The sequence below is a fragment of the Manis javanica genome, chromosome 6, assembly GCF_040802235.1.
Source record: "Manis javanica isolate MJ-LG chromosome 6, MJ_LKY, whole genome shotgun sequence".
Taxonomy (NCBI): domain Eukaryota; kingdom Metazoa; phylum Chordata; class Mammalia; order Pholidota; family Manidae; genus Manis; species Manis javanica.
The window spans coordinates 57,355,333-57,382,632 of record NC_133161.1 but is presented as its reverse complement, the minus strand read 5'-3'; the positions used below and the strand labels follow the sequence as shown (position 1 = coordinate 57,382,632).

Genomic DNA, 27,300 nt, shown 5'->3' with positions numbered 1-27,300 from the left:
TCGGTTCATTCCAGGGCACGCATCTGAAACATACTTACAGCATCAATGAAAGCTTCTTTGAAAATTAGTGTTTACGTTTTACTGTTATTTCTTTACAGACTAGTATTGATATTTCTCCCAAGACCCATCTGCTGCAAAGAGAAATATTTGAATAATTATCTAGATGATTTTGTAAAGCATCCTCACCACTCTTTCTCCCCACAGGGTCCTGTATTAAATGCAATGCATTTTCCTCTGGCCTTATTATGACTTGTTTTTTTGAAGCATTTACCAACACTTCTGAAATCCTGAAAGATGTTTATCATTATTTCCTGTATGTAACAAAAATCTTCCCTAAATCCCAGCTGTTTTCTTTTATAAGGCTTCATCTTTACAGGCTGGGGCAGATTTGAGCCAGAACATCTCACATGAAAATGGCTGGAAATTATTCATCTCAATGTATAACAAAGAAACTTTTGTTTGATGATGCTTTAATAATGATGTGGCTGTTCAAAACAACAAGTAGTAAGGCTTTGAGAATGACCGATCTTTTGTAATCCTCAGAATACTGTTACTGCCGCATGATTTAAAACAGTATTGTGCAGACCCACAAACCTAAGAAAATACTCACGAAGTAACCTCTCTAACATGTGATTTAACATACTACAGCAGATGCATGGCCAGAATTGGGTACCTCATTGCCAGTATTTCCATCTCTTGTGCCAGATTGGGGCCATGGTTACTTGAAGGTCACACCTGTTTGTCTCACTGAGGTTGTCAGTTCCTCGAGGATAGCAACTTATCTATTTGCTTGGTGCCTTATGGCACCTGGTTGGTATTTAGTCCTTTTTGAGTACATGACTTTAAATTTAGAGTCAATGCCATGTAAAAACAAAAACTAACATCTACCAAAAAACACAAATAAAGATTTTTGTTAAGTTTAAATTTCTAGAAACAGGTATGAAGTGGTTAGTGTTCATCAGATGGATTACAATAATCATTTTGTACAGTGTAAATATTTAATGTAAGAATAAGGTTAGCTAATGAGCATACCTTAGACGAGATCAAGGAACTTGTTCTAAGAATGTATTCCTATCAATGAAGTTTTGTTGATAATAAAATAGCTACCACTTAATTGGGCATTTAGTTTGTGCCAGATAGCTACCAGATGTTTTGTATAGGATTATTTTAATCGTTGTTATAGTGACCCAGGAATTAGCCAATTTTATCTGTATAAAAATAAGAGGACAGAAACCAAAATAGGTTAATTTGCCTACAGCCTCACCGTAAGAACGAATCAGAGCCAGAGCTGGAACCTATGTCTGTCTCTAGAACCTTTTCTTTCTTCACTCTTTTCTAAGGGGGAAATTACACATTCCTTTAACTAACAATACATTCATGTGGTTCAGCCAGCCAGAGGTACAAAAGTCTTTCTCCTACCTCTTTCTCTAGTCCCTTCTCCATGCCCTACAACCAATTTCTCTCATACCCTTCCTGAGATGTTTTATGGGTTTATAGCTTCCATGTGTATTTCCACTATTTTTTTTTAACAGGAATGGGAGCATACAACCAAGACACTGGTCCACACTGTGTCATAAAATTTCTGTGATGCTTTGGTCTCTCTCTTCTGTTTCTTTCTTCACCTTTTTAAAAATAATAACTTCTGAAGTGTCCAAAATTCTTATATGTGCCCCCTCATCTCTTTTCTATGACTGCCACGTTAGACTTTTCCTGGTCTGTTGGCAATGGATTCCTAAGTAGCCTGCTTCTCTCACTTCACCCCACTCAGCTAATTCAAGGTTCCACCAATTCAATAAACTTTGAGCACTCATGATCTACTGAAGGATGAGACATTGTCTCTAAAGACAGAACTGATTCACTTAAAACCTGTCAATGGGTTCCTCTGGCATGGAGGACTCCAACTTCTGTCCCAGCCGGCATTTCCAGTCAGCCAACCGCTCCCACACAATTGACTCTAAGGTCACCTCACTGCTAGTTCCCTAACATGCCAGTAATTTCCACCCCTTTGTTCCTGCTTTTCTCTTCCTGGAATGACCTCCTTTCCCTCTTCACTGAGTCTCTCTTTCCTCCCCAGGCTGACGGACAGCTTATCGTTAAAATGGTACTTCATGTAACCTCTTCCCTCCAGTTTTCATCATCACCTCTCCCACCCTATCCAGTGAGGGGAGGACAGACACTAGTGAACAATTTATTCATGTCCCTCAGTCAGCTAGGAAGATAAGTAAAAATCTTTACACAGGAGTCGATGGGTACAGTTACAGACACCCTCTAATTCTTTCCTATCTTCGTGAACCATAGTGTCCTTCCATCCCTGAATTAACATCATATCATTGCTTCTTCATCTGGATCCCCATGGGAATATCTAAGCAGGTACGTTTTCCATGATATTCTGTCAATAGTTATTAATCTGCTTGACCCCTTCTCCTTCTAAACTATAAACTAAGTAGGACTAATTTAGCTTTGTTTCTCAAAATTGTAACCCACTGTCTTGCACCTCATGTATGCTCAGCCCTTGCTGAGTTGAATTCAGTTAAATCTCTAAGTTATTTTAGGTGGATTTGTTTTCCCTGCTTGACTAATCCTTCCTGGCAATGTGGCACTGAGCACACACAAACATAACCAAGAGCAGAGGTCTTTGAATGTTTGCAGTCTCAAGCTTCTTGATATTCTGATGAATGCTGTCAACCAAGAAAAAATTGTTGGTATGCACATGTTACAGAGTTTGCATACTATTCCTGGATTTCCCACATTAAAGCCCCAGACCTCCAGTTCTCTGCTTTAAAAGACTGTTGTTTTCTTTTTACTTGCAGGGGAATAGCTCATTTTTGTGTATTAAATCTTTCAGGGTAATGTTTTCCTTGACAGTTGACTTTCTTTTCTCAGACTCAGGTACATCTTTTGACTGAGTGGGTATTTGGTGATATTAAGGAATTTTATTTCCTTTTAGGTTTGAAAAATATATTTCAGTTAACATTTTAAAAGATCTCTTACCTGTTACAGATAGATACTGAATTATTTAAAGAGAGAATAATATGACGTCCAAGATTTGCTTCAATATAATTCTGTGGCAGTAAGGGACAGGAACTGATTAAGAGTGTATATGAGACAAAATTGACTATGTTGTTAATGATGGAAGCTGGGTGATGAGTACATTGACTTCATTATACAGTCGTCTCTACTTTTAGCTATCTTGAAATTTTCCTTAATAAACTTTTAAAAAGGAGAATTAGGAAGTATTACAGCCTCAAAGAAATTGTTGATGTTACTTAGCAAAACATAAGAAATAATATGAATCCAAATGCGCTTTTCACATACTTGGAATTTGTTGTATGCAATTATTCATTTAAATGTTAAAACACCAAAATCTGCAGAAGACGGTCTTGGGCACAATGTGTTTCCATAAACTGTTCACATCCCATTTTAACTTCTCCACAAAACTGAAGGTAGGTGGCATTACTCAGGGCTTGTGTGACAGGTTTATGAATATCTTACTGGCAGGTAATTTTCATCCATTTAGAAATTGACAGAGTAATTTGCAGACAAGCCTGAACAAGGGCTGTGAATATATTTAGTTTAACTGAGAAAAATCAAAGATGTGAATGAAGTAGAGACACTGATTTTCTTCTCTGTCTCATAAACCAAGACAGAAAGCCTTTCCAAAAAAAAGAGTACCCGAACTGTGGTGAGCAATATCAGCATTGTGGGGTAAGTACATTAATGTCAGAAAACCAGGACCAAACTCAGGACTTGTGCCTACAAGGTTCTTATTCAGGGTCAGCTTAACCAAATGCTTATTTTAACACATACTTTCTGGGTTCTTACAACTTTGTAACTGATTTTCTTTAATTATGTTTTGGACTTGCTAAATATTAATGTTTCCAAAGACTATGATGGATGTTTTTTGAATCCTTTTTAACCTATCTTCCCAGACTTTGAAGGGTTCTTAAAGAATATTTAATTAAGCTTCAAAGCCAAGTCTTCACAGTGCCCACAGACAATGTGGTCAGTTTGTATGACTGCCCAGTAACCTGGAAGCACACGTTAGTATATATCCAGCTTCAACTCTGATTTCTATTAGCTATGCTGCCATGGAATTTAAAACTCCAGGCTGGTGCTTTTTACCTGAATAAAATAAAACTGTTTCAATGATTAAAAATAGAAAGCTATTTCTGCATCAGAAAGGAAAAAGTAGCATTTGCTTTCCCAGTTCATACCTTAAGCTAGAATTGGTATGTTTTTTTCTCTAGTCATTTGGTTGTCTATTGTGGGATTGTGTTAGACCTGTCAGACAAAGCAGCCCTTAAAACTCCATTTCATTAGCCTCTGTGTTGAATTTCTTCCCGATCTGTTGATTGTGGAGTAAAACAGTCTGGTTAAATAGCCTCTTTTGACCTCGTAGGAAATGATTATGGATTGTGCCACAGCCAATCACAGCCATATCCCTGGGAGTTGAACTAGGAAAACCAAGGCTCCAGCCTCCTGATGAGGTGTTATTTTCCGAGGCAATCCCCCTTTGCTTTCAGTTTCTTCATATCTAAAACCAGGGATACTCACCCAAATTACAGGGTGACTTCGAAGAACCTTGAGGATACCTGATATTACATAAAAACTACTTGTTATTTTTAGGACCAATTCTGTCTGTTTTTACAGTTAGGAAATATATGAATAACACACTTAGAGGATTACTTGATGAATCATTTCAAAGTAAAATTGTATAGACATGAGTATTTGCCATAAACCTATCCTCCTACTTTTTGGAAGATAAAAATTATTTTTAAAGACACTCTTTCCTCAAATATGTAATTCTCATAATTATATCTCAGGATTAAGTTTTTAATATTAATAAGAAAGATCTTGGTATGCATCTGTTATGTTCAATGAATCAAAAAGGACAAGACATGATCTTTGTCCTCAAGAGGCTTACACTAGCCTGCAGGAGTCAGGCCAGCCTCTGAAACAATAGAGACTAATGTAATCACCCTGAAGCTCTGTCCTGCTTAGGTTAGACACAGTTGATAATCTTTGGCTTGTTCAAGTGGCTGTCTGGCTGCTGCCAATCTTTCAGCTCTAATTGAAACAATGTTGTTTCTCTTTTACCCACCCACCAGGCTTCCTGCTATGGAATGCCCTCCTCCACACATTTCTGCATATCAAATTTTACTCAAATCCTTCTCAGCTCAAGTGACCTCCTCTCACACAGCCTCCTCCAGTTCCCAATCAGAGCAATGCAGACCAGTGTGGATTCCAGACAGGACGGAGCCCAGTGGGAGGGCTGATTCTTGGAGAAAGTGAGATTTTGAAGCATTTGGAAGGATTGGTGAATTTGGGCAGGTGTGCTGGAAAAATGCAGAGCATTCAAAGGAGAAGAACTCCTAAGAAAAAAGTCTATAAAGTATTGTAATGTGTTATAGATATTTATAAAATAAATATTGGCTGTAATTTTATGGCCAACCATACTGGAGTAGAAATGATCTCATTCAAAGGCATACTTCCCTCAGTATCAACTTTTTTAAAGCACACTTTATGATATGTTCTTGCTCTCAAGTAATTTTATAAAATATAATATCACATGTTTAAAGCTAAGTTGAGAATTACAAGCCAGTGTCTTCAGAATTGGTGAAAGCAAGAAAAGTTGAAAAGAAAAAGAAACAGTAAAAGAGAAAATCATATACATGTTAGCATATTTTGCCCTTGAACATAAAATGATTTGAAGTTATTCAAAATAGGTAGAATATAAACAGCCAAAACAGCTAGAAAACAAAATGAGTAGGAAATTCTTTGTGAAGTCTATTTTGCAAATGAAATATATCTAAACATTTAATTCATGGAACCTCTTTATAATCTGTACCTTAAAGGAATTTTAGGATTTGTTATTCTCTCAGTTTGACTGTTTTCCAATTGGTCTGTTCTGGTTTTTTTTTTCCCTGCTACTTTTATTGATGGATGGAATTAAGGCATTGCTTGCTGAAACAGTTTAACTTGAGAAACACAACTCAGGGCTTTAATATTCAGATTAATATGAATCATTTTAACGCAGAGTCGTAATTTGCATTAGGAGTTTCTGCAGCATTTTTTTTGTATCCATTAGGGGATAAAAAACACGATGCTTTAGAAAATTTTCTGTTTCTTTAAATATCAAGTCTACCAATATTAGCAAGGTATACGCAAATACTTTTAATTCTTAGCTTGCTCTGATGTCTATATTTTGAGGTCATGGGTCTCTTCAGCAAGTATCTGTTGGGCAGTTAAATGCCAAATGGAATGATTTGGCCTATTCTAAATTTGGCATTTGTTGAGTAAAGGATGCCAAAAAATGTTCTGATAGTCATGTTTGTAAACTATCTAAATGAAGGTTTAAGTAACTCACTGAATGAACCATTCTCTTGACAAATACCTAATGCTTTCATTATACTTATTTGATTTTTAATATCAGGTGTATCTTGTTATTTTTTGTAGTTTATGTCAAAAAAATAAAGTAATGTAATAACATCAGAAAGAATAATGTCCCACATTAATAATAGAGGTAGTGCAATTTGTTGGCTAACTTTAAATGTCTTAATTATGGAAACAGTGTTTTGTAAGAAAGCAGTAATTAATCTGTGGAAGCTATAGATGAGAACTTCCAAGTAAATCTCAAGGAAACCACTGGGCAGAGGTGAGTACGGGGCATTAACTCTTAGTGCTATGGAGAATGTAGCATAAGCCACTGTGGGGTATGCCATTTTTTGATGCTCTACTTCGTCTTTTGTATATTCACAGAAAGCACTTAAATGCTTTTCAAACTAACCCCCACAGCTTCTTGGATTTGTGATAATTTCTCAGAAAAAAAGAGAAATGAACATGACATATGTTTTTCTCAGTATACAAGCTAATAGAATGAGGTTATTATAAACAGGAAGGAGAACCCCATGTTGATGGAACAGAGGAAACTGCTGCCTAGAGGGAAGGGATGTAGCACTGGTGTTTAGGAGTATGAAGATTGTGTTTTTGTTAGAGCTGAGCCTCTGCAGGAAACAATCTGATAACTGGCTCCTGTAGTACTAGAAACCTTGGTGCCATAAATTTCCTACTATTTACATGTCCCTAAGAGGTAGGATTTTTGTTAAATCCTCTCACTAAAGATAAATGTTTTTTTTTCTTAATAGAACTCCATGGAGAACTATTCAACATTTTGGAGGTGACATATGCTAATTAAATTTTTCCAAGTGCTGAACTAGACTTTAAAATGAATATTTATGTTTTACTTTATCTAATTCTAAACCATAAAACCTATGAGGCAAATAATGAAAAGGCTGCCTTTTGAGAATCATATAAATAATTACCCAAGACACTACAACGACTGTGGTTGGCTCTTTGGAAAGTGCACTGAGTTTAGACTGATTCTGGCCCTGACTATTCATGTATGTAAGCTCCAGATGGGCAGGGATTTTTCTGCTCTGATCACTAATGTGTCACAATGTTAGAATGGCATGCATGACCTCAAGCAAGCAGTGTGACATCTCAGAGCCTTATCTGAGTGTTAGATGAGGATCTGGGTTTAGGTCTATGGTTTTTGAAGTGTTCTGTGCTTCATCGATACAAATTTTAAGTTAAAAATTTTAAAACATTTTATTATGAAAACAAACACAGGTGCAACTTAAGTGTGTCTTGTAATGTAATTTAACATACCAAAGGCCGTTAAAAATTCTTAACTCACCCTCCCAGATTTCTGTGCATGGCTTGAGGCAGACCTCCACCTGCTAGAAAGTGAGCACCTCGTTTGCAGCTTGTCTGATCAGTCCCTACTATGTCCCTATTGACTAGTGCCAGACCTGTCTTTGGTAAATGTATATGAATGGATGATTCTCGGGGTGTGTGAACCTTTTAAAAGTTTACTTGAGGAAGTGTATGGCTCTGCACTGTGGTCCCTTGGTTGGATGGTTTCTGTCTTAATTCTAGTGTGTTTGGTCCACTCCTGTGAAATTGCGTTAGGGAGTACAGTCCCATATCAACAGTGCACTGGAGCCCTAGGCTGGGCTTTGGCATTTCTGTCCAGTTCATGCCCTCCTCATTGTGAATTAGACAGGTGTATGGTAGGGAAGTTGTTTGTGTGCAATCCTATAACCTGCCTCTGGCAGTCAGGCTTGGGCTGGTTCCCTCCTGGGTTGGTGGGGCAGGAGTGGCTTGGTGGAGAGAACTCAAGTGAGGAAATGTTTGGATTCCTGCTTACCCCCACCTCTGAGCTTCCTAGAGGTCCAGTAGCCATGTTTTTTAAGCAGTCGCTCCATAGCAAAGTCCTCCCACTGGTTACCAGTCTAGGGGGTTATTCTTTTTCTAAAAAAGTCTATTTTCCTCTCCTTGATTAAAATGCTGAAAAGAGAGCACACTTTAATCCCCCTCACGATAATAACTTTTATCTTCTAATGTCTCACTTGAACCAATAGTCGTAAACATCTGATCAGAGTTTGCATCTGACACAAAATTGGCCTTAATAAATTGACTTGCTCTCTGGTATTTGACACCACTCCCTGCCTAATCTTTTTAAGACTTCTTCTTTTTTTTGTTTTTAGAGCAGTTTAGGATTCATAGCAAAATTAAGAGGAAGGTACAAGGATTTCCTTATACCCTTTGACCCAAGCATACAGAGCCTCCTCCATTATCATTCTCCCCCATCAGAGTAGCGCAACTGTTACAATTCATGTATTGATGGTTTGTTTGATAACACACAGTCTGTCTGACATATACTGGGTGCTCATCATAAATGTTCAAGTCATTTTCTCAATGCACACACACACATACACTTGTATGTATATTGTCATGTGTGCACAGACATTTTCTGAAAAGATACATAAGAGAATGTGAAAGGATTAAATTTGTATTTTCATGTAGAGGGTCTCCACTCCATGGACATGAGATCAGAAGTAAAGGGCTGGGCAGTGAATTTTATTTTTCACTTAATACTCTTATACTGTGGGGTTTTTTTTCCAGTACTTTACAGTTTTAAAGAGCCAAAAAATAGAGGCCATCATATTTTTTCTGAGCTTAAAACTACAATTTACAAATTTCAAGGAATTTTCTGTCTCCAAGAAAGGTTGCCTAAAGTGATGCATTAGAAAACATGGTTTTTAAAAGAAAGATACTTGATTGTCATTGAATTAAGTCATGTAACTGCAAGTTCTAATGCAAGAAATTTTTTAAAGTTTTATTGTGGTGTGATAATAGAAAAGATGATAGAAGTCAATTAAAAAAATTTTTCTGTATGTATGCACCAAAAAAAAAGGAGTGGAGGACTATATAGTATACTAAAAATGTTTTCATACCTTTATCAAGTAGTCAAGTGATATGCATTATAATATATGTGTACATCTATATATATATATAGATAGATAGATAAATATACACATATATATATGACAATATGTCAGTGATATAAACAAACATAATGGAAACATAAAACCATATTTTGGTAGACATGAACCTGCCAAATTATAGCCTTGTGAAATTATAAAATTACTCTTTGAAAACTCAATTAATCAGTAAGTGTTTTAAATTGTTTTTCTAAATGTTTAAAAAATTGTTTCAAACTACACTCATTACCTTTGGACACTATATAAAAGAACAGATTCATTAAAATATTAATCAAAAGGAGATTTGATTAACAATACCATTATTAGTTCAATTTATAGTTATCCTTTGGTGAAGGAAAAAATTTGGTAAATTCTGTAATGTATGTTTTTAAGTAAATTACTATATAACATTTTGTATTTATGTGTTTTGCTTTTATAAATATTTTTTAAATATATAGGAAAAACAATGGGCTCTTTTACCTAAATTTTTAAAAACCTTTTCTGTTGAGGAATTATAACTTTGCCTTCAGATATTTGTCTTGAACTATTAGAAGCTAGAACTTACCATCTTTAAAAACCTCACATCTTACTTTGTGTAGGCACACATTTTTGTTGTTTTTTTATTGCTGTTGACTTTATATTTTCCATGGTGGTGATCTTTAATAATACTCAGTTTCATTTTATATACTTCTGAATCTCTCCTCAATAAGACTGTAGTGTAGAAGACTATTTCCATGGCAGGAATAGTACAAATGCAGGACATGGCCAAGCAGGTCATAACTTCCTTACACCAAGGGTTTTGTGTGGTCTGTGTATGCGACAAAATAGAAACCCTCCTCCTCTAACGTAACGGTAAAGGCACTTGTCTTAGTATTGTATACAGGACAGTCAAATACAGGAAATAAACAGAGTTATGTAATGTAAGCATCTTCAAATCAAGAGTTGGGTTTTGTTTTGTTTACCTGGAATATACAATCAATAAAGAAGCATTATTTCCTTCTTCACAGATGATCAAATTCTGAAGGGTTTGGAAAGTTATGGTATTTCTCTCTGTGGCAAGCTTTATTTCTAAACAGTCCTGGGAAATACAAAATCCCCATGTTAAGGCTTCAGGGCTTTTTTGGCTCTCTTAGTTGTTCTTCCCTAAGTTCATCCCTTACTCCCAGCATTTGCCTTTGCTGTTTTTCTATGCATATGTATTCACTTCTATTTCTAAACCATTTGAGAGTAGGTTGCATACACTTGGCCCCTTCTTTTGCCAATGTATATTTCCTAAGGATGAGATACTTCTCTTACAGAACCACAACAGAACCACAGTGCAGTAATAAAATTCAGTGAACTTGGCATAGATGTATAGACTTAGCATAGATGAATAAAATTCAGTGAGCTTAGCATACTTACAGTGATATAGTAATATACAATATAGTAGTAATAGAGTATAATGATAAGCTTATAATCCAATTTCATCAATTGTCCCAAAAATATTATGTGTGTGTGTGTGTGTGTGTGTATCTACTCCAGGATTTCATACTGCATTTAGTAATGTCCTTTCAGTTCTCCTTTAATCTGCAACAGTTCTGGGATATTCATTGTGGTTTTTTTTTAAGATATTACCATTTTTGAAGCATATAGGCCAGTTGTTTTGGAGAATGTCCCTAGACATGCATTTGTTTCCTCATGATTAGATTCAGGTCATGCATTTTTGCTTGGCATACCACATAAAAAAATATCTTGTTCTAAGTGTAAAACATCTAGAGACATGTGATATCTTTTGTCTCTTGGTGAAGGTGTTACCTTGCTTCTCCACTGTGTAGTTACTATTTTCCTTTTTGTAAATTTATGTGAAGGTACTTTGAGGCAATGTAAATATTGATTATCAAGCACGTCTACACATGCCCACACACACCACCATCACCATCAGGGTACATTGAGCATACATTGATGATTTCTGCATGAATCAAGTTTTGGTACAGTGATTGCAAAATGGTGATTTCTAAACTCTGCTTCCTCCTTGACATATTAGTTGGCATTCTACTGAAGGGAAAAGTTTCACTTCTGCCCAATTACTTCCCTTTCCCTCATGCACTAATAAATTTTCTTTCTCTGAAATCAATGTTATGATGTGTGTATTCTCTATTCGATGAATTATTATTCATTGCAGCCCTTATGTTGTTGTTCAAAATTGTCCCAGGTTGTTCCAAGTTATTCCAGTGGAATTGTCCTGAAGGTGGTTCCTGTGCCACTTGATCTATTTTGATCCTTTCTTTTAAGCACTTCTGTATTTTCTGACACAAGATGTCCAAGGATAATATTGAATTTTCCCTGTTCCAATCTTGGAATCAGCCTTTTATCCAAGAAATCTTGGTTTATTTTTGTATGAAATGATATTTAGATCTTGTGGCATATTTCTCTTTATGCACTAATGTTATATTACTTGTGCCTTGTGGATTGGTTTGAACTGAAGAAGAGGTTAAGGATTTTTATTTAAACAGGTACAGTTTTCTAATTATCAAAGTTACATATTCTTACAGAAAATACAGATGAGTAAAGTAAGAGGAATAAAATGCCCCTTGAACTCATTGCTTGTTGACCACTCTTAAATGGCAGTATATTTTACTTAGCTAAGATCATATCATGTATATAGAATTTGTTCTTATGCTGTTTCTACTTAGCATGACATTGTTTTCTCCAACTCATAAAAATTAAACAATTGTATTTTTCAATCATATTGCATTTTAAAATTCCTCTTTTCCTTCTTGTCTTTTATTTTCACTGCTGCAGTATCCTAAAGTTGAGGAAGTTCATCTGCTGCTGCTCAGCCTCCTCTTTTCCTACCTTCTTCTTCAAATCTTACATTGTTACCTATTCTCCATCCTCCCCCTGATTGTTAGGGAATGTAAAATTGTCAATGTAGAAATATGTGAATTACTATCAAAGACTGTAGAAAGCATTTGTATACTAATTGCCCTTTTGATTTTAGTTTTGACAAGCTACTCAGTGATAAATTTGTTTTCACTAAAATTAACATCAGTGTTTGGCAGACAGAAAAAAAATCATTCAGAAATGTCTGCCTGGCTGTTGCTCTGGTATGTTTACACCTGTGTGCACAATTTTCAAGAGCAGGCAAGGACCATCTCTGGTTTTGCTCACCATTTTTTTACTCTGAGGTGCAAGGTTTTCCACCCTTGGCACTGTTGAAAATTTGGACCAGATAATCCTTTGTTGTGGGGGATCTCCTACGCATTGTTTCACTTCGCATTACTGGCCTCTACCTACCAAATTCCATCACTTAGCACTGGCCTCTACCTACTAGATTCCAGCAGCACCCCTTCTCTGCCCTGGTATAACAATAAAAAATGTCTCCAGACATTGCCAGAACTACCCCCAAAATGAGACCTAGTACAATCCCTTACAAGCACCCCCCAATACTGATAAATTAGTAAATATATTTTAACCATAGCCAGATGGTTACTTACGGGACATTTCCATGTTTTATGCTATCGTTTTCTCTAAATTCTCAGAATTTGTGGTTTGAAATATTGTAAGTATGCAGTCATTACCACAGTCCTGTTGTCTTGCAGACAAAAGTTCTAAGCGTTCTAACTTCTCTAGAATAGAGGTTTTAGGGTATTTTGCTAATAAATACCATGAAACATTATATTTGAGGGATGTGTTTTCTAAAAGTCTGAAGTTAGTACAATGTAATACAATGTAATGTGTGCAGTATTACATTGTACTAACTTCAGACTTTTAGAAAACAAAATGTTGAGAGACATGAGAGTGACATCAGCAAGATTAGACCATCTGTAAAGTTAAATGAATGAGCCTGGTCCATTGTTAAGGGAAGGGAAGGATGTGGGAGAGAGTACATCCGGAGAAAGTGGAAGCCCCCAGAGAAGGGAATGTGTATGCCCTAGGGAACTTGTAAGAGATTACATATAGTAGAGTAGAGTGAAAGTATTTTAGGAGTTAATTCATACTCTGAAGTTTTTTCCTCTTGAGAGTTTTTGAAAATAACTTTATTGAGATGAGACAAGTGACGATTATGTAATTGTCTTGTTTCTATAGGTTGTACGTTGATACTTAAAATGTAATTTTTTAAATATTTCTATTTTTATTAAAAAGGAAGCGAAACGGCAGCATTCAGAAATCAGGTTGGCTAAGAAGTTTAAGATGTGAAATAGTTTTTTTAATGTTCCTATACAAATTTTGCCTTGATGCCATTTTATCTTCTTAAGGATGATTTAGATGAACTTTGTAAACTCTTAGTGCTCTTTTACACAACTCCTTTGGGCTTTGAACATTCTTTCTTTATAAGGTAGTTGCTGAGCACAATTTAAGTTTCTACTATTAATGTCCCTTGCTGGAAAATATAATTGTACAGTTTTGAGGAGAAAACTGTTGTAGTTTCACGCTAAGAAAAATATTTTTGTTCTTCTTACTATTAAGGATAAGAATGAAAGGGATATGAATATAACAGTGATACTTTTGTGTTAAAGAAATACTTGATTTTATTTAGAACATTTTTCTTTTAAAGGTAGGCTATCTGTTACTTTAAATTTTTAATGTGTTTTACAATTATTACAAGAACTAAAACTTAATTGAATTTGCTAGGAGAGATAAGATAATGAAGCTTTTAGTAGAGGCTGAATGATTTTGATTATAGAGAGGCTGTTACAAAGCCATGATAAGAATATTAAACAAGCTTATGTTATTCTGGGCAACAAATTGTACAGCATTATTATAGGCACCTATTTAGTGTATTGTTTTAGAGTTACTGATTTAAGCTTTTAGAGAGCAATGTAATTGTTTTTGTTTATTTTGAAAGAATGATGTCACAGTGTTAACTCCCAAATGATTCCTGATAAGCAACTTTCTGTAGAGGATTTTCTGATGTTTGTCCTTACACTTTTAGCTTTAGTGGAAAGGAGAATAGTTCATAATTATGGACAATTTTTAGTTGCTCTTTTTATGGTTAATTATTTCACTCATTTGGAATATAGAATAAAAGGTAATTCTTGAAACTTGTAACTGAACATAAAGTACTTCATGAAAATGTTGCAGTAAAGTGGTTCAATTTCATTGCAAGTTTTGTGTGCTAGAGTTATTTTATGTTTCTGAAACATAATATACTTTGGGAATGATATTGTTGCCCTGTAATTTTTATTGCCTTAGAATTGAATTGAAAATGTTTTGTTCTGTTTTTTCTTTATATTGTCTTAAGTAATACTGACTACATACAGAGTTTTTACTTTAAAGTTTAGTAATTTTCTTTCCCACTATGGGGACATGGTTTTGAATTATGGGCAAAATGCTCCTCAGAGTTACTTTGAAAAAATTTCTTTTAAAAATCATCTTCTTTGGATATATTTTTACCTTTTTATTTCACCTTTCATTTGAGTGTGTTAGGCCATAAGGAGTGCTTTAGAACTGGGTTACTGAACATGATAGCCACATTTGCTATGTCAATTTTTTGAATTTTAATTAATGGAAGTAAATTATAAGTAAAAATTTAGTTCCTCAGCCACACTAGCCACATTTCAAGGTCTCCACAATCACATATGTTTGGTAGCTACCATATTAGTGCAGACATAGAGAATTTCCACTATAGGAGACAATTCTATTGGATACACTGTTCTGGCAAACTACAACCTAGGGGCCCAGTCTAATCTACCATTTGTTTGTAAATAAAGTTTTATTGGAATACAGTCATGATCACCTGTTCACATATTGTCTGTGTCTGCTTTCAGGCTTCAACAGCAGAACTGAGTAGCTGAAAAAAAGACCATGTGATTCACAAAGCCTAAAGTACTTTTTCCTATCTCTTTATAGAAGAAGATTGTGACCCGACCTTAGAGTGTACATATTCATAAAGTTGAGGTTGTTTGAATGATTTTTACATATATAGCATACATTGACAGTATAATATGTTATATAAGGCAGGTTATCACAGTTCAAAGATAAGCCAGACCAGAAGTTAAGAACAGAGTGTTAGGCCAAACCTCTGGATTGCTAGTTGAGAACAGCCACCCCTCATAGGAACAATTAGGTGATAAGTCCTTCTCTGGTAGATTAGATTCTTTCCAAAATGGAGAGAATTAAAGAATACCAGGCAAGACAACATGCAAGATGTCAGCCTACTCAAAGTGAGCTGATGAATTGGCAGAACTACTACACAGGTACCATGAGGCCCGTCTGTGCTAGCCCATTGTCATATTTGGACCCAGAGTCTGCTTGCAAGTCAGAAGTGGAATTTGCAAAGGACACAGGACAGTTAGATGACTAGACTGAGTTGGGGTGAAACTTATCTAGTATGTTAGACTGAAAAATCTTTCAGTTAAACCTTTAAATTTAGACTTAAATAGGAATTTATTTTTAAATGTTTATTTCACTAATCAAACATTCTAGTGTGCAACTGATAGCATATTATTTTTATGATCTTTGATCTTGTGGAATATTTAAGAAATTTATGTCTCTTTCATGACGTGAATTACTTAAATCATTTTCTTTTGCCATTTTATATACTTATTTTTCTAAATACTTATTTTAACTATGGATTTTGTTTTGGGGGGACATTGAGCTTATTTTGTCTGTGTGTGTTTAATTTACAGTTTTTTAATAGAAGCTAAACCATCATAATGTATAGGTTGTACCCCAGTGAATATGTCTTTGAGGATTCTGTTGAAGGTTGATTTTGTTTAATTGTGTGTTTTTAGTTGATTTCAATTTGTGATTTGTAATGCAATCTGATAAAAGTAAGCTTTTGACATTGACTGGTAGAACTGTCTGAGTTATTCTTTCTTTGTGACTTTTCCAGGTTGAAGTTAGTACAGCTTATTAGTCAAAGTGCCCTTGCTTCTCTTCCGCCAGGTCTTCAGTGAGTGCCTTATAAAGACTGACCCTCACTGTAGCAGATTATAATGTAGCACAGAGAGCTAAATTTAGAGGGAAGCCAGGCCTCTGCTCCAAATAGTAACAGCTAAAACGTTAGAGACTTTTGGTGAGCAGACTATCTTTCATTTAGTTTTTCAACAGCAGTAGGTGAGCGTTTATGTTTGTTTTAATTTTTGGTGTTTTGTAAATCAAAATCTTTCTTATGTTTACATGTTCTGGTGTTTTCCACATAGGTTATGTAATGCGGGAATGAAAAATAAGCCTACACAACTAGGCTACGAGGAACTAAACTTTTATCTTTTAGATCTGAAGAAAGTATAAACAGAACTAAAGATTTTTAAAGTAGAGCAATTTTCTTATAGGTAGGCTGTGTTTGGTGGTAATTCTCCATTAGCAGAGAAATAGCAACAGAGTGCAAAGATGGAGTTAATTAGGGAATTCTGTGTGTTTACATTCTGAATCCTAAAGTTAAACTTTCAGAGAGGGCTCACATTTTAAAAATATTTTTTATTCTGAAATAAAAACTTCTTTGGCAAAGAGTAACTCCTTCCTTGCATGTTCGCCAACTAGAGAAATTCCAGGCTACTTGGGCACTGTATCTCAGTATAATACCCAAACTCTTTAACAGATAATTTTATTTGCTACACACAAAAACATTTTATCTAATATTTCTTGTGTTTGGGAAGGTGTGGAAACAATAAGAATAAATATGTATTCATATTCATTACATGAGCCCCAGGAAAGTGATTGCTGATCCAAAGTGAATCTGGTGAAAATGCCAACAGGAAATTTCTGAGTCAGAGTTCCGCAAGGAATATAAATAATGCTTTAGAAGCTCTATTTTCAACATCTGTCAAAAAAAGAGATTTCATTGACTAAGTTTGTGGCATTAGCTTATTGTATCAGTAAGTCCTAATATGTAGCTACTGTCCCATACATGTATCTCGTTCAGTCATTTTGTCTCCCCTGTTCTAGGTCTGCTCTGGTTTTGTTTCACCTGGCACCTTGCATTGTGGAAGTTTGGATTTTATCTCAACAAGCTCTGTGTTCCTTGAGGGCATGGAATCTGGCTTAGTCGCCTTTATATCTAAAGCATGAAGCATTAAGTTCACTATAGGATTGAAAAAAGTCTACTAAACCACGAATAAAAAATTCCCTATGTGTTTGTTACTTTATTTTTAATTAGTTTCACTTTTCAAATTATGAAAGTTTTAAATGCTAAACATACTGTTTTTTATATGAAAGTAGGAGTATCTCTTCTATCATGGTTGGAAAGAAGGTTGGGTACATAAGTTGAATGATAACTTTAACATGTTCTCAAGGATGTTTTTTAAAACTTTCAGACATAATTAAATAATTTTCTTGAATACTGAAAATTTTCTTGATTGTTTAATGGTGTAAGTATTGAAAAAAAATCTAGACATTTTCCAATTTAAAAAACTTTGATAGGTAATTAAATAATTTTCTTGACATCTTATTTGGTCTTCATAATTTAACAATCTAGACATATTTTTAGATTATAATATTCATGCCAGTATCTTATTCTTAATTTGTAAATGGTCTTAGAGCAGGTTTTTCACTTTTCAAAGATAATTTGTATTTTTTATTATACATGAAGTCCAACAGAATATTTCATACCAAACCCCCATCCTCTGAGGTAAACAAACAAAAACTAACAGTTTCTTACATCTTTCTTAAATTTTCCTTGAAAGAAAATACTATTTATATTCCCTTTTTAACCAAAAATAATTATGCTTTATACTCTTATTCAACTTTTTTCTATTAACAATATGCCTTGAACATCTTTCAATATCAGTACAACAGCTTATTTGATATTTATTAAATAAATACAAGTATTGTTACTCAGTATTGTTTTAGGTGCTAAAAATACAATATTAAGTAAAACCTACAAAGTCTGTACTTATATGGAGGTTATATTCTCATGGGTGAAGTAGACCACAGGCAAACATACCATAATTAAACGGCAGATGCTCCCAAGGGTTAGGAAGAGAAACAAAGCTAGGTAAGGAGAGAGAGAATGACAAGGGTCCCATTAGTCAGGAGGCATTTGAGTGAGGGCAGGGAAGAAGCCATGTGAGTGGCTGGGAAAAGACCCTTCCCAGGAGAGGCAGCCTTCACTGGCACCTTTGAAGAAGAAAGAAGGTGGTGTGGCTACAGAACAGCGAGTGATGGCAAGAGAAGTAGATGTAGAGAACATAGTGAGAGACGTAGCCAGGGCAAGAAATGCAGTCAGTACATTTGGTTCTAATTCATTCTTTCATAAAGCTTCATAATTTTTTATTTGATGGCTTATTATAACTTACTTAACTGGACTGAAGTTCCTGGGCATTTAACTTTCCATTATTTCATACATCTCTCAATGCTTCAACTAAATATTTTTACACATAGACACATTTGCATGCTCGTGTGGGTATAACTGTACACTATATTCCTAGTTAGAATTGCTGGACCACAGATTAATACACGTGTAAATATTTATAGATATTTACCAAATGTTTCCCAATAGTATTGAATCCAGTTTATCTCTTACACTGAAGTTTATGTCTATGGTTGTTTTCCCTCTGTCTTTTGTCAACACTAGATATTATTAACCTTTATGTTTGACCAGCTCAGCAGTTAAAATTATATCTTGTTTTTAAAAGTGTATTCAGTATGGGTGAGGTTGAACATATACTTGTTTGCATGTATTTGTATATGAACTATTTATTTGAAATGCATGATGTTTATTTTCTTTGCTTTCAGAAATTTTATGAATAAGCATCAGAAGCCAGTGCTAACAGGCCAGAGGTTCAAAACTCGGAAAAGGGGTAGGTTGTATCATAAGTTTGCGTATGGAGGGGGCGGCAGGGGTGGGGTGTGTTTAAAGTTCTAACCAAAATATAAGATTGAAGAAGAATTAGAATTATTCTTTCTTCCACCTAGCCCTGATACTTCCAATCTTTTGAGCTCTGGATGTAGAACTTGAAGTTCTGCATTGAAGCCTCAGAACTGCCAGTTACTTAGGTGTTTGATTTTGGACAAGTCACTTGACTTGTCTAAGCTTTGTGTCTTTATTTACAAAATGAGGATAATTGTATCTGTTTAGGTTGCCTTACTCCCATGTGAGGCTATAAAGGCAATGGATGAACTTTGCTGTTTTTGGCATCAGCATTTGTATTTGATATTTGCTTTCTTTATTTTCTTTAAGTGTTGATAGCAAGGATGGTAAAACTAACAGAAAAGTAAATCAGGGAAAGAGATATTGAAGAATTTTTATCTCTTCAGAATTCAGGAAGTCAAAATACATTTATTGCCCTAAATATCTTTAAAACTCAGGATATTTTCAAGTATCTTTTATTGTGGAAAGAGTAGTGATATTTTCAAGTGTATTTTATTGTGGGAAGAGTAGTGATAGACCCTGTTTGATGACTGCTGGTAAAATTTATTTTTGTGTGAGTGAAATCTTTTTATGTTATGTTTATCTTACCATCTTTACACAAGTTAAGAGTATTTAAAAACATTCTATATTTAATCAGCTTTGCATAACTGTACAGAGAGCCTCCTGGATTTAAGAATAGTTAAGCCAAAACTTGATAGGGAAATGTTTTTAAGCAGAAAATATAGTATGAAATTATGATGTTGACTAGCACTGAGGATAGTTACTGAAAAATATGTAAGGAGGTATCATGTATGAAGATAAATGATTGACTACCTTTCTGCAGGCCTCATTGCTGATTTTGAAGCATAATGCCATGTAATGGTCCCTTACTTAATTACTGAATTGATAAGCCAGATTATATTTATATGTCTTTGGCATTCCTAGTTTTGAGGCAGCCCTGGCAGCTTATGTTTTCTGGCAGTGCTGTGTCTAAGTAACAAGTCTAGTCATGGAGAAAAAAAGTCTCACTACCACAAATCATTTGGATTAGAAGAATTTGCGAGAGTCACTAGAAAGCAGTAAGGCTGAATTTAACTAAATGCCACCTGCTAGAAAGCTTCACATTCCCACTAAAAAATGAATATTTAAAAACGTAAAAGTAACCCCAAATGGTAATTTTGCATAGTATTTCTGTCTTGTGCTCTTCCTTTTCTATTTTTTTCATCTCCGGCTCATGCCCTAAAGCTAAGTGCACTAAAGGCATGAGCTATCTCTCTGTCCTTCGTCCACATTTTCGTCTTGCGAATGTGTCCCCACTGAAATTTTGGCATTTCCCCATGGAAATCTGGAAGCTGATATAATACAAGGTGTTACAGTCAATGCGCATTCATTGTCTCATTGTTCAAAACAGTCTTGGGGGAAATAAATGACGCAGATGATTTCAAAAGGACTTAATCACTAAGAAACAATACAGTGCAGAAGCCTCATTACAGTTAAGGTATTGCTGGGCCTAGTAATGTGATAATATTTAACATATGCCCAGCTGGGAGGTGAAGATAAGGTTTACCATCGCCTGCCTGCTGGGGGAACTGTTAATCTTAAACCTGGATCTCCAGCTCAAGCAGCTTTATTAGTGTGACGCTGATTCACGGTAACTGAGCTCAAAAGCCAAGAGATGGTCCACGGATGTGTTACACAACAGCAGACATGATTCAGCATGTCAGTTGGCTCTTAAGAGTCAGTCTTCAGATTTTGAACCAGAATGGTTTTTTCTAATTCTCAGTTAATTTGCCTCTGATTCATGTGATGGACAAGGTTGTGCCTGTGTTTTGTTCCTGTAGAGTACTTAGAGAGGGCTACCCAGATATATGTTATGTGTTATTTGTCAGCTGATCCAGATTTATATAACTCAGGTCTGTTGGGGATTTAAGCAGCACTAGGCATTTTGTGCCAAACTGCTAACTGGAAAAAAAAAAAAAGGATAATGGAGTCAACCTCATTTTCTACTCTTCGTCATACTGAATTTACCCCTGATGATTTATCATGCTTTGGCTTTTCTTTTGCTGTTAGGATGGGGCTGACTTCAGATAAATGGTTGGTAGTAGCTAAGAAAAAAAATCTACTCAGGATGTTTCAAGGTCATTTTTATAGACTGTCTTCTGAAGATGTGTCTTCAGTTTGAGACTGTTTCCTAGCAAACCTAATGTTCTGCCCATGCCAACGCAATACAAAAAGCGTTTCTTAATTGCTTAACATCACAATTAAGCATGATGGTAGGACATGTCATAAAGAACTCCCTTCAGACTTTCTTCCTTTATGAAATAATGCATGTCTTGTTTATGATATTTTCTCCAAAGAGATTGTTTTCTAGTGTGGCTGGTGGAAATCTGAAAGGGCGGAGATTTCTCTCCTGAGCCACTGTTAGGTTTAGCTAGATGAAATGTTTAATAACTGGGTTTAGCTAAATGAAATGTTTAATAACTGAATTGGCCTCCCTGCAAATTTTATAGAGAAATTAGGTTAAAAATTCAATGAAAACAGGAGAGGGAAAAAAACAAAGGCTGTCCTGCAGGCATTCAGAGTGACCGTGTACTCACGTTTCTCCCTGAGTCTTTGGGTCTGTGCTGGCTGTTTTAAGTCACTGTTAGATTTACAGTAAGTAGTATTAGTGATACTAATCAAATAAACCTTTAAATGTTGAAATATATATGTAACTATGTATATGTTTGTGTATATAGTCAGAAAACCCATGATAGTTCTTTTTCATTTACTGTACACCTCAGTGACGTTCAGAAAGGATTGTAGGTTATGATAGGAAAAATGCTGTATTCTCTAGTTACCTTAGTTACCAGTGAAAGTGGTATATGTTGAGATGAATTATAGGCATTATTTCAGTGTCAGAAAGGGGCCTGTTCTCTGTGTCAGTATAAGGGCTACTATGACTAACTCTTCAGTGTCACACTTGTGATTCAGCAACACAGTATAAATTTGAGACCCTAATTATATACTTCCCACTTCAAAGGAAGTTTGACCCGCCAAATGGAAACCAAGCAGGCAAGGGCATATTTTCATTAGGATTTTGTTAGTACTTTTGTAGACTGTCCTCAAATGAAATATAAATTATATACAGTGTTGTTTCAGATGAAAAAGAACTTTGGGTAAAACGTTGGCTTATTTCCCAAGTTCCATCAGTGTTCTTCACATTTTCTTGTCGGGAAATTTTGTATTTATCTGTATTCACACTTTACCTTAGCAGACGGCAGGTTTTCAGCCTGCAAAAGAATTGTTAATCCTATCATGCCGTCAAGATGTTTTAAGATTCTGAGGCTATAAGTGATCATTTTGACCTAGCATAATATTGCTCACTGTTGAAATATTCTTGGCCATTATAAGCTGTCTTCCTCCTTTTACTTTCCTTTTCCTTGGCAAATCTCTCAGGAAAGTATAGCCGGAGGATGAAAGCCTTTAAATAAACAAGTTTTTAAGTTATCTTTTAGATTCAAAACAAAGTCTTTTGCATGAATGCTTAGCCTAGTCTGGGTTTTTACCTTATTTACCAACTTATATTTTCCAATGCCTTGAATTTATAATTTTGAAATCTTCAGTCTGTTCTACCACCTGAGTCAACATACATACATGTTGTTAGTGTCATCGGGGGGATGGCCTCAACTCATTTTGGAAGCTGGTCACAAGACTTAATAAATAGCTGTGGTCTTTACTTCTGGTGTTCTCATATTACAGGAAAGAAAACTTCTTCCCCAAGGGAAGGCGAGTTCCCTTTGGCTAAGCAGAGGGTGACGTTTCCTTTGAGTGCCAGAGCTTCTCCTGCACAGAGGCACATTCCCCCTCCTCCAGCTCCTGTAGAGGTGTTGGAAGAGAGGCATTGTGTATTTTCCTCCGTTCCTGTCCCCGTGCAACAAAGAATTGAAGAGCAGAGACACAGTAGTGAAGCAGAGTAAAAGTTTTATTCAAAGTTACTTAGAAAGTGCAGGCGACCTCAGAGAGAGAGGAGTGCCCTGAAAGGTTGAGAAAAAGTTAGTTACACCCTTCGAAAGTGTGGGCGACCCCAGAGGGAGGAGTGCCCTGAAAGGTTGGGGGTTCCCTCTTTTAAGGATTTTTCAGGAATGTGACAAAGGGCTAGGGGTGTGAACTTGTTTAGTGGTCCCAGGTATCTTTGATGAGACATTGAGTTTCTTCTCAGTCCTCTAGGTAATTCTGCAAAATTAGCTAATACAAGAAATTTACTGCTTTGGTCCCCTCCCAGCATAGCAGCTTCCTGGTTTGGTAGCATGTCAGTCAAGACTGTCTGCCCTTCCTCCAAGATGGGCAGAGTTATTTGTTTGTTGTTTGCTAAAGAATATGTTAATCTTCTTAAACCTACTGGGTTTTTTCAAAATGCAATTTTAGCTTTAAGCTGGTATCTCCCTGTCTTTATTATGCTGTTTATAGGTGGGCCTTTGACCAGGCTAGAGTAAGTTTTACAATGATCTAATTGATACAGTGAAGACATGGGCTGTGCTCAGATACTTCCCTTTATCTGGGGAATACCCAAACATTCAAGGCCAAGTTGCTGTTGACCTTTTGAGCTTTAACTGATTAACTCTAACTCTGAGGCTTTTCTGGCTTTCTGGTTTGAACTGGTTAACTGAGTCCTGTCTAGGGGGCATTACTGACCTTGTTCTCTTCCCACCCAGCTCATGTCTATTTTCCTGCCCAGCAGAGGTCCTGTTCTCCTTCTTCCCCTGTACACAACAAGACCTTCATTCTGTTTTTTCTGCAGTCAACGGTTGCATGTTCTTGGCTGCATAATGTTTTGCTTATGGCATCAGAAGGGCTTTTAGCTCTTGCTCATGGCGAATAGTGTTCAAGTTAATCTTCTTCTTTCTTTATGGTGTCTTATGCCGCATCACTCTGGTCCTGGGAATGCCATTCTCAGGTTCTGATGCTGGAGTGTTAACCCTTATGACTCATGCCTTCTAGCAGCCCACGATGCATAGTCTATACAAACCAGTTTGGTGCTGTCCGGTTTTTAAATGTCATTTTTAATTGTATCAGACTTAACGCATGCACATGGTTTCAACAGTAGAATAAATAGTTCAGTGAGACATGATACAGTAACAGCAAGTCTGCTCCCCAGAGGAGCTCTTTCTGTTTTTAACCGCGGCTTTTAGTATTATATTCATGTAGCCACGAGGCATTCTGATGTGGCCATTTCTTGATTTTTCTGCTGGAGGTGTTACAGCTGCACTTCCGGCTGTAGAAGATGATTGCCTCTCACTGCCCCCACCCACCTGCAGACCTCTTACCCTTCTAAATCCTTCCATTATATCATGATTTTAGCTAGAATGCTCTCTCGGGTTATTTTCTTCTGACTTTGTAGATGCTGTTCACACCTGAACTGTTATTTGATTACTTTTTCTTTTTTAAATATCATTTGATTATTGGGTTATTAATATGTTTCATGGTTTGTCTTTTTTTCTTTTGCCTGGTTTTCTGTGCCTTAAAACTAGTCAACCCTAACCATTCCCTTTGTTATGTAAACAATCTCTTAATATAAACATGTTAGGAATTCTCACAATGATAACACTGGAGGAATTCTTATCATATAGCATATCATATCACATCATAATCTTGAAAACCTGTCTCCCAGTCTCTGTGCTCCCTAGGCCAGCTGTATAGCTGTCACCTTGAAATGTTTGAAATGTCCTTTCCTTGCTATATCCTGAAGAGTACTGTTGCCTATCTCATACTTTTTCTCTTTTTCTCTGAGGTCTTATGACTAAGTTCTTTCATTTTGGTGGAGCATCTGCTTCAATAGGTTCTTTTTTTAGATGTGAATAATATTTTTAATGCTTTTTATTGAGGTACATACAATAGAATACACAATAGCTTTTATTTTTTAAAATGCATGTCAGCAATGTTTTTGGAGACCTTGAATGCCTCAAAATGTATTCATTTTGCTCTTAACACTTGATTGATAGTTGACTACCGGAATTCTAGTTTGGAAATCATTTTCCCTCAGAATTTTGAAGAAATTTCTTCCAGTTTTTTATATTTCTGTTCCACAAGTCAGTGTCCTTCTGTTTTGATACTTTATATGTGATTTGGCTTTTTGTCCCAGAAACTTCAGACGGTTGCTTTATTCCCCGTTTTCTGCCACTTGCCGATAATGAATGTACCTTGCTGTAGGTCCACTTTGAATCCTGGCTCTGGGTGCCCAGACAGCCCTTTACTGAGAAACTCTTATCCTCCTATTTTGCAAAACTTTCTTGAAATTTTCAGGTAACATCCTTTCTCTTCTTCTTTTAATTGTCTTTTTATTATGCTTTTTATTTGGGCATTTGGTCTGCCCTTTATCTTTTTGCCCCTATTTTCTAAGTCTTTGACACTTATTTTCTAGTTTTAAGAGATATATCTCAGCTTTTTCTTTCAACTCTTCCATTGAGATCTTAACTTTTTATATTGTGTTTTTCATTTCCAAGAACTTTTTTTTAATTCATGAAAATTTTTTTTCATGACCCTCTCTTCCTCTTTTTCTTCCTACTCCCCTACTCCTTTCCTCCTTATTTTTTACAGTTGTAATGTCCACTTACCTCTCTAAAGATATTGATGATAGGAATTTTTTTGTTTTGAAGTTTTGGGTTCATTGTTTGACCCTTTACCCACATCCAGACTCATTTTCCATAAGGGGAAAATGGGTGAAGTCCTTTGAATTGAATCTCAGATCCTTTACCTTTAACCTAGTCCTTTTTTCCCTTCTTTTATTGAGATTAACACCTTCACCTCTTTTCAAATATATGATTCTTTGTTCAAGATCTGGCTCTACACTGGCCTGGACAAGAAGTCTCTCTAGAGTCAGCTGTGGATAGAAAAGCTACGTAATATCTGTATTGCTAAATCCTCTGAAGCCCTTTCAGGGGTTCTGCAAAGTCAAAACTGTTTTCATAATAATCTAGGATAGTATTTGCCCCTTTCACACATTTTGTCATGAGTTTACAGCAGAGTTTTCAAAAGCTACAGGATGTGTGATACCACAACAGATTGTGTACAGAAGACATGGGAATTCATCTGCCTGCTATTAAGCCAGGTGTTAAAAGAGCTTTACAAAAGTGTATCTATATATATAAAAAGTATATCTGTCTTCTCACTAATTTTTTTCAGTTAAGAAAATATTTTTAAGTTTTCTGTTTTGATTTCTAGTAGAAAAACTCAATTGTCCACCAACCTTTAAATAATCTCACAAATAAAGTACAGTGAACAGAGGAAATGCATGATTCAGTTTGGGAATATGCTATATAAATAAAGGAATATTTTTGCAATTTATTTTTTGATTTTAGATGAAAAAGAGAAATTCGAACCCACAGTCTTCAGGGATACACTTGTCCAGGGACTTAATGAAGCTGGTGATGACCTTGAAGCTGTAGCCAAGTTTCTGGACTCTACAGGCTCAAGATTAGATTATCGTCGCTATGCAGACACACTCTTCGATATCCTGGTGGCTGGCAGCATGCTTGGTAAACCATGCAATATAGCACCTTCTTGTAGTACTTTCAATTCTATTGAAGTATTTCCTTGTAAGGTAGAATCTTTAGAAGCTTACATTTATAAGAAGTGATAAAAAAATACAAATGGAAGTCTCTACAATTTTTACCTATATTACAGTTTGGAAGGTATTAGTATGGCTGTGAAACGGTTATTCATTAAGAGAGGCACAGAATTGAGGATTTTTGTTGACATTACAGCACAGTTAGCCACTTTGCTGTAGCTAAAAGCCAACTTTCCTGGATGTCTCTAAATACTTAAATGTTTCTGGAGCAGACATAGGAGGAGTAATTTCTGCAGGGAGTATAACTTCATATATGTCATCTAGATCCTTGCAGTACATGTCATTAACCCCCAAATGCCATAGAATCTTTTCTTTTGAATGCCACCCTTTTTTTTGGTGCACTGAAATGCGACTTTATCAACAAATTTTTTAAAAAGACCTAGTGTTTTGTTAAATGCCATTTCATCCACAGATAATAAAATAAGAAACTTAGTTAAAATCTAATTTTTAAAATTTTCTTATAATTGTGAATATATAGATAAAAGGGTTAAAGAAAGAAGTTTGGAAATTATTAAAGATAGGTAAAAAGCAAAATAGGGACTATATCTTACAAAGCAGAGACACCAGGAAAGAAAGCATCAGAATACTATTTAAAG

The 27,300-nt window shown here is 35.6% G+C and overlaps 1 protein-coding gene across 2 annotated transcripts in view; it reads left to right on the top strand.

The window, feature by feature from the left end:
- BZW2 (basic leucine zipper and W2 domains 2) overlaps positions 1 to 27,300 on the top strand; it is a 54,723-nt gene that overhangs the window by 1,051 nt on the left and 26,372 nt on the right. The window contains exons 2-4 of one of the 2 annotated variants that reach the window (XM_037003631.2): positions 2,299 to 2,370; positions 18,984 to 19,048; positions 26,436 to 26,612. In XM_037003631.2, the coding sequence (XP_036859526.1) occupies positions 18,991 to 19,048; positions 26,436 to 26,612 (235 nt within the window). In that variant the 5' untranslated portion in view covers positions 2,299 to 2,370; positions 18,984 to 18,990. The remainder of the gene's footprint in view (positions 1 to 2,298; positions 2,371 to 18,983; positions 19,049 to 26,435; positions 26,613 to 27,300) is intronic. The other variant, XM_017663813.3, reaches the window with a different exon arrangement.